The 12330-nt window shown below is 39.3% G+C and overlaps 1 protein-coding gene across 1 annotated transcript in view; it reads left to right on the forward strand.

Annotated features, from left to right (window-relative positions):
- LOC127641177 (metabotropic glutamate receptor 7-like) overlaps positions 1-12330 on the forward strand; it is a 258371-nt gene that overhangs the window by 74816 nt on the left and 171225 nt on the right. The window contains exon 2 of the mRNA XM_052123989.1: positions 4824-5040. Within this exon, the coding sequence (XP_051979949.1) occupies positions 4824-5040 (217 nt within the window). The remainder of the gene's footprint in view (positions 1-4823; positions 5041-12330) is intronic.

Consider the following 12330-nt stretch of genomic DNA (forward strand, 5'->3'; position numbering starts at 1 on the left):
TAGACAGGACACCTTATTCTTACAGCTACTGACCTGACACAAGACAGGCCCCTGGATTCCAGGGACACAGTAGCCACCACCCTCTGATCACTCATACTGATAGACAAGATAATGGAGTCCGATAATGGGGCGCTGGGCCGAGGCCGAACAATGTTCATCACCGCCCCTGCTGTCATCTGCACAGACATATACATACACAGCTGACAGCTTACAAGGGCTAAGGCTATGATCCAGGACCTTGATATTATATCTTTGTGTCTGAGACAGTGTGAAAGACAAGAACGTGAAGGAAGGATGTAGGAGTTTTAGAGTTAGATGGACTTTTCTTTTGGCGTATCCAACTCAAATTTGTTGTCGGATCACAATATATATATATATATATATATATATATATATATATATATATATATATATATCCCCAATTCCCAAAAAGTTATATTGTGTATATATATATATATATATATACACTCGCTGACCACTTTATTAGAAACACTATGGTCTTAATAAAGTGCTTGACATGTTCTTTTGCTGTTGTAGCCCATCCACCTCAATGTTCAACGTGTTTTACATTCTGAGATGCTTTTCTGCTCATTGCAATTATACAGAGTGGTAATTTGAGTTACCGTAGCCTTTCTGTCAGCTCGTGATACTGTTCTGCACTGCTGCCACATGATTGGCTGAATAGATAATTGCATAAACAAGTATATTGGAGTGGTCAGACTGTATTTCAAGTAATATTTTTCGCCATTCGGGATTCGGCACATATGCAGACTGATCACCCTGTGAATTCAGTGACAGTTGATCAAAAGTTCTGCTGCTGAAATCTGTCGAAATTCAAACTACTGCCCCCATTGGAAGCTTGAAGAGTTAGCGATACTTTTCAAAGTAAAATATCCACTGGGTGGTGGATGAGGTTAACCAAAATGCATGTTTTATTAAATTGACCCAAACCCCAAACCTAAACCTAACTGTCAGTACAGTAAAAATGTATTTTAAGAGTGAAAATGCAACTTCAGAGTCACGCTCACTATTGTTTATATGAGCGCGTTTACTTCCTGGTTTTCATGGGACCAGAGCATGTGTCTCAGAGTAAACGCAGTTATTTCCAGGTCTAAGGGACCGAAACCTGTATCTCGCAGTGAATGCGATAACTTCCTGGTTTCTACCGGACCAGAACCCTTGTCTTGAAGATTGCTTCTGCATCACGCTATCAGTAGAAACACAGGAAAAGGTAAACAACCTTGAATTGTTGGTAGAATGTCTAATGGGGTATTGCACTTGTCAGAAATTAAGATGAATTTCAGGAGTTGATTTCAGGGTACATGAACAATCGGAAACAGCATGCAGATTTCTCGTGTGATAATATGGGCTTAAAGATCATCATATGAACAAATGCACTAAAATTCGCTCACATATAGTCAAGTGTGTGACATTCAACGTGTAGTGAATTGTGAATGAGTGAGCAGCATGAATATGTAAATACAGTAATGCCTTTGTTGCTTATGTTTCTCATGTACCTTGTAAATTCAGCAAGAATTTCAATTTTACCGTACTCTCTTTTCACACTGACAGCTACTTTTTAGTGCTGAGCTGACACTTAAGTCATTACTATATCAACTGATGCAGATAAACCAGATATTGACTACACTGCCTGAATAAATGGATCTGATTTGATCACCTACTAAATGACTCTGAAACTCTTGGTCAGTCCAAAAGATCAGATTTGAAAAACCAAATTGAATTTGTGTGCAATGTGAAGAAAGCTAAAAGGCTCTAGGCCTCACTCAAAGCCAATTTGTTATCCCGTTTTGTGCCTTTGTGTTTTGTTTCTTACGACTCTTGAAGGAATTAGTTTTCAAAGCTCGCTGCAGGCTCCTCCTTACAACCAAACCTTGAAGGAAACGGTTTGTTTTGGAAAAGTTTGAATGACAAGGTTTTGCTTCAGGACTGCTTACGTTGAAAGACGCAACCTGTAATTGCTTTGACGTAATGGGAGTGCAAACAATGTATTTGATGAAACAAACAAAAAACAGTACTGCTGTTATATGCTTTTCATTTGACTTTCAACTATTAAACTATTTTTAGCCTAAGCTGTAACTCCAGTGGAAACTGAGTTAGGTTTTGAAAGTTGTTGATAGTTGTAAAGGTATTCAATGGAAAGGAGGAGGCGAGAACCGGCTTTTCAATATAAATAATAGTTTTAATGATAAACTTAAAAGACAACATACACACACATGACGGACATATCCGTAAACAATCTCTCTCTCCCACACGGCCCCCTGCAGTCAGCCTTTAACAATCACAGAGGCATAATTAGCCTAATACGGGACCGGGTGCGTAGGGGAGCCCCCGGCCTGACGTACACCCCCCCCCCCCCCTTTCCCTGGGGGAGGGCGCGCCTTCTGCACTGTCTGCCGGCAGGTCATCCCCATCTACCTGGATGAGGGAGGGGACAAGGGGAGGGAAACAGAAATAATTAAAATGGGGGGTACTTCCTGTAACAGTATAGTACCCCCCCCCCAAAACACTGTAAAATTTAAAAGAGGATAAAGGCCAACGCAGAGCGGCAGTGAGAGAGAGAGAGGAGAGAGAGATGAAAAAAAAAACCTCTTACTCGCCAGTTCTCCGATACGCCGCAGCTTGTTCCTCGGCCACTCCTCCCGTGCCTCTCCGGGCGGATCCGAGGCAGTCCTCCAGCCCCTGGCGGACGGAACACCCCGCCGCCTTCTCGGGGAACAGAAGGGGTCTCCCCCGCTGCAGGCGGTCGGCTAGGAGCCCCTTCTCCCCTCGCGGTCGGCGGCCATCGTCCTTGTTCAGGCGGCTGGGTTCCTCGTCCCCCGGCAGATGGCCGCGGCTGCTCCATTGGGGTGGACGGTAGTGGCGAGAACTCTACTATGGCGTATCCCTCCTCCTTCCCGGGTTTTGGCACCAGTGTAAAGGTATTCAATGGAAAGGAGGAGGCGAGAACTGGCATCTCTCTCTCCCGCACGGTCCCCTGCAGTCAGCATTTAACCCTCACGGAGGCATAATTAGCCTAATATGGGACTGGGTGCGTAGGATCACAATTCGGCCCCGCCCTCCGCCCTGCCACAATAGTATACAATGATGAGCCAAATCATTAGGACCACCTGCCTAATATGCTGTTGGTCCTCCACATGCCACCAAGACAGCGCCAATCTGCCGAGGCATGGACTCCGTTTTGACTCTTGTGTGCCCATTGTAAGCACTTTCAATGGTGGACAGGGGTCATCATAGGCACTCTGACTGGTCTACTACTTTGCAGCTCTATAAGCAGCATGGTGCGATGCACTGTGTGCTGTGATACATTCCTCCCGTAAACATCATTAAAATTTTCTGTGACTTGTGCCACATTAGAACCCCACAAGTCTAACCGTTTCAGAGATGCCATGACCCAGTTGTCTGGCCATAACAATGCCAAAGTCATAATCCAAAAATCACTAAGCTCTTTGCTGTTCCCCATTTCTCCTGCATTCAACATGCTGACTATGAGAACTGGTTGTTCGCTTACCATGTAATCTACCCAGACCTTGACATGTGGCCTTGTTAGGAGATGATCAACGATATTTGCGTCACATGTGGGTGGTCATAATGTTTTGGCTCATCAGTGTAATTACCTTTCAACAAATAATGATTAGAGGTGGTTTGTGAAGCTTGTGTATTGGTTTTATGAAAACTTTGCAAACAGACATAGAAAAATATGGCGTATATGTGCGTATGGCCCCAACTACACCACTGTTCATAACATACTGTATGTTGTGCCAGGAGAGAATTTTGAGAGGTTGAATTTTTGAGTTGAGTTTCAGAGCAGAAGTCAGTTCTTACACAGAAGAAGAGCACAGAATATCAACAATTTTATGCTAAACAGCGTTTATTGAGTGTTTTAGTCTTTGTATTTATTCTTGGCATGGGCTTACTTGGGGTGAATGACTTTAATGTAACAGTCACTGTTCAACTCAAAAAACGATGAGGATAGTCTGCAGCTTGTCCAAGGTGATAAATGTGTTTCCTGTACCGACAGCTGGTGGGTGACATGAAATTTGTATGTCTAGGTGTTTCTGTTGTCTGCCAAATACTGAATTTTAGCCATGAACTGGTCAGAATATTGCAAACATGTGTTTTGTGCTTTGCTTTACATTATATAGAGCTTGGCAAGCTCTTGTTTTACAAGCACATGCATTTTACTAGCTATTTAAATATATTTTTTTTAATATTTAAAAATTACAAAATATTTTTTTACATATTTGTATACATATATTTTTTTAATATTTTATTTTATATCACAAATTATTAGGGGGCTTTGTTCATATATTTAGCCTTTTTTGTCATTCGGCCAATTGTGTTGGTGCATTTGTTTCTAGTAACAAGAAGTAGCTTGTTACTAGAAAAGGAACACTGTTTTGAAATGAGCAAAGCTACTGTCACACTACTATAAAATGTAGTTAAGTTAGGATCATTACTACTTTTATTTATTTACTCCCTTATCACTAAACACAGGCATGGATCAGGATTATTTACATGGGTGGCGAGAGGCAAGCAAGTTAGCTCACCCTTTTTCTTTGATTTACAAAGTTTCATTGCAAGAACCCAAAGCAGACCAGCATTCATAGTATGACCACATCAATGAGACATTCTGTAAATATAATTGCCTATGAAATTTTGCATAATTGACATTCAATACAGAATCACTGTTGGTAACACTATAATTTTCCATTATAAGAGTTGACAGAGATTCAAATTGGACCTGGTACATTTTCTGACCCCAGAGATAATATATCTAACAACTTCTTTTCGTCTGGTTTCAGATTCCGCAGATCAGCTATGCTTCCACTGCCCCAGAACTGAGTGACGACCGTCGGTACGATTTCTTCTCTCGTGTGGTTCCACCCGACTCCTTCCAGGCACAGGCCATGGTGGACATTGTGAAAGCAATGGGATGGAACTACGTATCTACAGTGGCATCAGAGGGAAGCTATGGCGAGAAAGGTGTTGAGGCCTTCATGCAGATTTCAAGAGAAGCTGGTGAGTCAGAAATGTAAACTATGATCTATTGGTCTATGAAGACTCTTTTTACACCATTGGCAAAAACCTTTTTTTCTTGGTATATCAACTTTGCTAAATTGTGTTAGATTTATCCTCTCTAGAAAATGTACACCAACATCTCTTTTAAAATACATTTATTTTAGTGCCTGCTTTCAGTGGGCAACAATAGCACAAAGTTATCGAAAATAAGATGTTTTCTGAAAAGTTGTACAACACTCAGCTGTCTTAGAAACACAAACAGAAGTACACATTAACAGAATTCATGTTTTAAATATTTTACATAAATAATGTTTTAAGAAATATGTGTAACTTAATTAATGTACTCAAAAATAATTCACTTGTTGAACTAATTGAATTAAACTAAGTGAAAGTCAGTACCTGTAATCTGATTACAACAATTTAAAATGTAATTTGTTACGCAACATTTTGACTAAAAGTAGTTTGATTACTGTATCTAATTACTTTGTAATCTGATTACACCCAACAACATATTTCAGCATTACACGTGCTTTTGTTGGATTGAGGGTGCTTGTGAATAAAGTATACGAAAGTTGTTACTCAGACATTTGTTGTTGTTCAAACATGTTCAACAGCCTGCCAGTTCCATCAGTGTTTACAGATAATATTTTTAAAAACAAGTTTTATTCACTGAGAAATGTTTGAATTGCATTACTCATTTATCTATGCAATACAAAGTTAATTGTTAGATACAGCTGCAAACCCTAAATGGGACATTTAGAGTGTTTACCCCAACAACAAGTTACTGAAAACCACCTATCAAAAATATTAATATGCAAACAACAAGACGAGTGTCGATGGTGGAGATGTGTCTCAGAGACGGTTCCAACAATTCATGCAAAATAAGGTGTGATACGCCTTAAGGAAGGAGATTAATTCTCCCTCATTAGTGAGGAAAGCCAATTACTGGAACTTGACATGTTCCTTATAGGGCACAAATTAGATTGTAAGGTGTAACCTGACATGAAGTGTACTGTAATTGGGGTTGCTTAATGGGCCCTTCTGTATGGTGTGTCAAACCAAAAAACTCATTGTTATACATATGTTTCCTAAGGGAAGGTTTTAGCATACTTGACAAGTAATATCTTGTAATCAACATGCAATAGTTTGATTGGCCTTCAAAAGTAATTTTTGGTTGACATCACCAAGCCCTCTTACTTTTCAACACCTTTCTGCCAACCACCTGACTCCATTATGGAATGGAACGCTCAGTTTTTAACCAGGGTAATATGAGTTTTCACTCGAAAATGTTCATTCTGACTATCTAATGTTAGGGAAGGTCAATCACCCTGTAATATTTTTGCTAAATGTATCATGTAATTATTTTACAATGAGCAGTTTATTGTGTGTAAAATGGCGCTTGAGGGTATGAATTTCCCATGATATGAGTTCAATCTTTCTGAGGAGACTTTGGCAAAGAGGTCATTTGGCAACAACAACTGTGCTCATAGCTGTTTGGCTGGGTTTTTCGCTAAGGTTATTTTAGGGCCACATACAAAGACCGTTTCTTAATATTTTGCTACTTTATTGGTTGGGACGGATTGCTTCCGTCAAGAAATACAAAAATAAAGAAATAATATTTTTTAAAGACACTCTTGTGTAAATATGCACATTCAATTTGATGCAGCGGATTTTATAAGAATAATTTTATGGAATACTGACACATGCTAGATTGGAACTTGAGTTTCCCGCATGAGTGTAATTTTTGACACATATATATATATGTATAACCTGCTTTAGTTATGGCAAACGTTTGCTAAACAAAGCCCCTTTAAAATGCTGTGAGCTGAAAGAAAGAAAGCTGTGGGTAACTTGATTTTGTAGCAGCTCATGTGAATTCTCTTCAGATTCACACAACTTCACAGGCTTTTTGAGCTCTGAAAATTCTGTCCAATTTAGCAGTGAGGTGGAATATATATTTACTGACTGTCAATGCTGTAGAAAGCTCAGATTAGCAACATTTCACACTTTATCACAATAATTTTTTGGGTTGGTTGGTTGTAAATATAATCCATTCCCAGGAGTTTTCTTTTCTAAAACCAAGTAGCCTAAGCGTCCCATAAAACCAGAGAATTAAATTATAAATTGTTTAATGTTTTAAACAGTAATCTCTGCGAAATCGTAGTTGTGGGTCTGTGGGTCGACAACAGTTATAAACAGCTGCAATAACCAATGAACTGTTGAAACGAATCACCAGAACACATACATTTTTAAATCAACTACTGTCCGTCACATCAGTGTTTGCGCTTAAGTGCATTGGGGGAATCCCGTAGAATGAAGTAAGAAGTAACCCACACTACTGAGTACATTTTACATTTCCAGGTGCATTCAAACAGATGAACAAACAAAAAAGATAAGTTAGCAGGTTTCGTACCTTTGCTCTGTTGCACCAGAGTCAACCGTGCATCCCCGTAACAACCGGTTAACTAGTGTCATCAGAGAACTATTATGAACTATTGTTTACTCCACACCACTCTCCAGCACAGTGTCAATTATAACACAGGTTAACACTACCATTTATTAAATGTATTGTTGTTTTTAGTAGGGCTAGCACATCATAAATATATTCATGTACACAATGTATTTTCTGAAGATGGTACAATTAACCAATATCTATGAAGCAAACGTTTCCATTAATTGAAAAAGGCTGGCATGCTAGCATTTACTTATAATTGCAAATTTTAAATACATGAGCTAACTAAACTATAACTTTTAATGCTGCCATCGATTTTGTATTGTTATATCTCCTACACATAATGTCTCCAAACAATGTACAAAATTAAATAAAAATAATATGAACCATTTTAATCATCATATCTCTCACTTTCTTCACACTACGCGATGGTGCAAAAAGTTAACCTCTGTGCCTACTGCAGGTTAATTTGCTGGTAAATCACACGTGACAATTCACAGTGTTAATGTGGCGATACTGCGCATGGTTGTAAGGATCATTTTGGTTGACTACTGTAGAAGTTCCAGCAATAAGGAAGCAGAAAGCGGGTTGCAGTCAAGGTAAAGAAACCTTTAATGCCTTTTCAGTTCCACAAACACATTCTTGGGCTTTTCAGTTTCACAATAGGTATCTCTAGACTCTATCATTTTCGCACACAGCTTCACACTAACAATAAACACTTTCACGTGGTAAGATATCACTAGCTTTCCAGCTCTGAGCTCCAGAGTGTGTGTGTCTCGGTCTCTCTCTCCCCCACTGGCATTCTCGTGGCCTTTTCAAGCCCATCTCCATTGACACTGCAACGAGATACAGGTATTACGTATCATTAATCACCAGGTGATGGCCCTTACCGCTTCCTCTCTCCCCAATGACAGACACATGACCACGTCCCGCTCCACGACTGCCTACTATAGTACCTTTATTAACATCTTATTGGAGATATAATGTTGTACAGTATAATATTCACGGTTCATTGTTGTCTCTTTTACAATGTATTTTATTTGCAACTTTGTTACTCACATTTGTGACTCGGTCTGTGCTTACCATAATTCTAAGTACTACCCCCATTGACTAAAGCCAAATATGTTTTTTTTTTTTTTACCAGAGTACACTTCCAAGCAAGGTTCACAAGCACTACAGCACAATAATTACAACATTTTGTCTGCAGAGTTGGTTGAAGATAATCCAGATTTATTACGCAGTTTCATTCTCACACGTTCCTAATTCGTCTACACCTACGTCTCTCCTGCCTATCCCATCATATTATCTGTATCTACCTCTTTTCCTCCAGGTATTTGTTGTCTTAGATTGCCTGCCAGCTACGTGACTTGGTGGCCACAACGTGCGTTCATTTTTTATGTTTATTTACGAAGCCATTCACACACCACTCGGGATCAGAAGAGAGGAGGCAGTTCTTAATTATCTAATTTGCGTATTTGATTATCCTGTATGTGAGTGTCAGTCCGCGGCTGTTTATCACTCTTATTGCTTTGGCACACACACATTAGTGGAATACCGCTTATCCCATGGGAGATGGCGGAATGTTTTTTCACTATGCCTGTGAACACAGACTTGCCTTGATTGTTTTGAGCTATGTTTGTGTGTACGTGTGTATTCACTGTTGTCAAGACTTTAATGTGTTGCTTTTGATTTTAATTAAATGCTCACTGAACTTCAGTCCACTAGAAGAGAAGGTGCATCTGAGAGCATTTAGAAAAACACTTGTGTTGAATGCTCTAGGGGCAGCATATTCCTGGTTGGTCATAGTTATGGGTTGGAGAGTTCTAGTTGTTTCATTTGAGGAATTAAGACACATGAGCATCACTGTCGACTGTACAAACCTTTATGAAAGAAATGGACAGATGTTTAAATATTTAATAATGCATGAAAACTTATGTTGCTAACTATGAGAGGTTCCAATTTGTTCAAGAGATGCAAAGATTTCAAACCCATCCACCTAAAAACTGCCAATGTTTTTGCAAAAAATAATGACAACAAACTGTTTTTAAACAGCTTTCCAAAAAACTCCCCCCATTTGCCATTGGAAGGATTTTCTACTAATGCATATTTATTATCACAGCGAGTTTCCCCACACATACTGGTTCCCCCAGCTGAGCCTGGTTTTTCCCAAGTATTTTTTCTTTATTAAATAATATCTCGTTTTGGGTTCCTTGCAGAGCATGGGAGCGGAGTGGAGCGAGTTGTCGCTCTGATTAAATATTCACTATATTAAATATTTCATGGTGCAAATGTGACGCTCTTGTTCTACCCGCTCCGTATGGGACTCGAACCTAGGTCTCCGGCGTGGGAGGCGGGTGCTCTAACATGGAGGCTAAAGGCTACAGCCTCTAGTGAGGTTTACACTCACCCCCCTAAACCTCACTCCCATCCGGGTCACGGCACCATTGTGATGCTCTTGTTCAACATGCTCCGTACTAGACTCGAAACCTAGGTCTCCGGCGTGGGAGGCGGGTGCTCTAACAAGGAGGCTAAAGGCTACAGCCTCTAGTGAGGTTTACACACTGTAACTGGCAGCTATCTACCAGCTGGCTCCCGTTACACAAATAACAACTGCACAAACAATGTCTTGATATAGGCTACTTTAAAAAAGAAAATAGCCTTGTTCTCTCTGCCCTATCTGTATGTGGTTATTTTATATGGGGACGTGGGGAATGCAACAGCCTAATTACCAGAGTTTCTCATTTATTTTAATTCCATGCTAATCATTCATGTCAGTAATTGTTCCAGATGTTTTGCGGGCTGCGTGTTCCCGAGCCGGTAAAGATAATAGCATCTTTTACCTATCAAACGCTCAGTAAAAAATAACCCATGATATACTTATCCTATACGAAATGACATGCTGGTAAAAAGCCAATGAATCTGCACTGTCCAGCCTGTGTTAACTCATTGTTTCTAATGTTCACCAAGTGTCTGAAGTGGATGTTGGTCATTGAGAAGACACCAGAAAAAACGTAAGATGCACTTCAAAACATGATAGAACACTGGCTGTTTGGACTGATGCATGAGAAACAAACGAGCATGATTTCTTTTGATAAGGAAATTTAGAAAAGGATGCAAGTGCTAACTTTGTGATTTGAGCAGAGTGAATGGGAAAACTTGTTTCAGTTTCAACAAATTCAGTTTCATTTTGAGATTGAAATTTTTTGAAAAAATATAAACTATAACCCCGCGACCCTGTACACAGGATAAGCGGTTGACGATGGATGGATGGATAAACTATAAACTATATATTTTTTTTAATATATTTTCTTTGAAACACATTTTTACCACATTCAAGCAATTGGGAAACTGTTAAAATTAGCCTTCTGAACAGAATCCTCCACAGTCAAAGAACTAAACGAAGTATTCTCAACCGCCCTATACAAAAAGAGCCAACAAAATCAGACATAGAATGAAATCAACACGATGGACAGCTCTATTTTCTGATCACTGAACAAATAACCCTCGATAGTCAAATAACTAAACTGGAAACATGTTCATTAACTACTAATGTTATCTCAACTGAATAAGAGCTTTTTTTGAGATTTTAGGCTACTTGAGCCAATTCAACTGAAAACATCAACATCAGAAATCAAACGACATCAGCAAGATTGACAGCGCTCAATCAAATGCGTAAAAATCAGGCCTATATAGTAGGGTCAAAGCGGAAAACCCGCACTCATATAAGTAAGTGGAGGTGAAGGGGATGAGGATTTTAATAGCCTTTCGAGAGAGGTGGGGAAACTCAGTCAATACAAAGCGATCCATTTTGCAACATGCAATGCATAACACACACTTTAACACGCAAGCTAGCAGGACAGATGTGTACAGACGTGAACCGTTATCAGGGATCATACACATTTTTACCAATCATTTTTCATGACTTTGAGGTGAATTTTCATGACCGTACATTTCCTAAAAAAATCCATGTCAAAATTGACCACAGCATATCTTAACTAAAATGAATGACAAATGACAAGCTATGTGGTTTACTTGAAAATAAACATTTATTCTGCAAAACTGTTTTCACATTAACACATTTTCATGTGAACTGAAACTTTCGGACTAAACTGACAGCGTGAAAGCCCCTGCATTTGCTCCGGAACACTGATGCGACTCTTGACAGAGAGATCAAGGGACATCAGTGACAAGAAGCGCAGGTCTTCTCTCGTGTTTCCCATTAAAACAGGAGAATGTATGTGATACTGAGACTTTTAATGATTGCTCATCAAGATGTGAGTAATAACACTGCTCAGACTCACAAGCAAACATCCCCATAAGCTTTATTAACATGGCAAGTTATTACATACAAACATTTAAAGCCTTAATATATTCAAACAATAATGTAAATATGAAATGTACTAATTCCTTGTACACTATCCATATGAACTTTTCTGCCGTTAATGAGGTGCCAAATGCGACACCACATGGCGCTATGCATATTCACAGTCTATTCTCAGTAAACAGTTACTTATTAATTCTTATTCACGTATCTCCGCGATCGCGTCAAACTTGAAGAATTATTAGCACACTTGTACTGCTGAATATATTTTGTAGAAAATGACATGACTTTTCCAAAACATTCAGTGTTATCTTGTTTTTCCATTACTTTTCCAGGCCTGGAAAACACAATTTCTAAATTCCATGACATTTTCAGGATTTTCATGACCATATGTACCTGCGCTGCACCACCCCTCGTGCTCTCTGGTCTCTGGTGCTACCCAGGGGAGTTGAAAACATCTGTGCTTGGGCATTGCTAGGTGTAATGTGTAGCTTTGAGGTTGCTAAGGTTATTTCAA

The sequence above is a fragment of the Xyrauchen texanus genome, chromosome 50, assembly GCF_025860055.1.
Source record: "Xyrauchen texanus isolate HMW12.3.18 chromosome 50, RBS_HiC_50CHRs, whole genome shotgun sequence".
In the NCBI taxonomy this organism is placed as follows: domain Eukaryota; kingdom Metazoa; phylum Chordata; class Actinopteri; order Cypriniformes; family Catostomidae; genus Xyrauchen; species Xyrauchen texanus.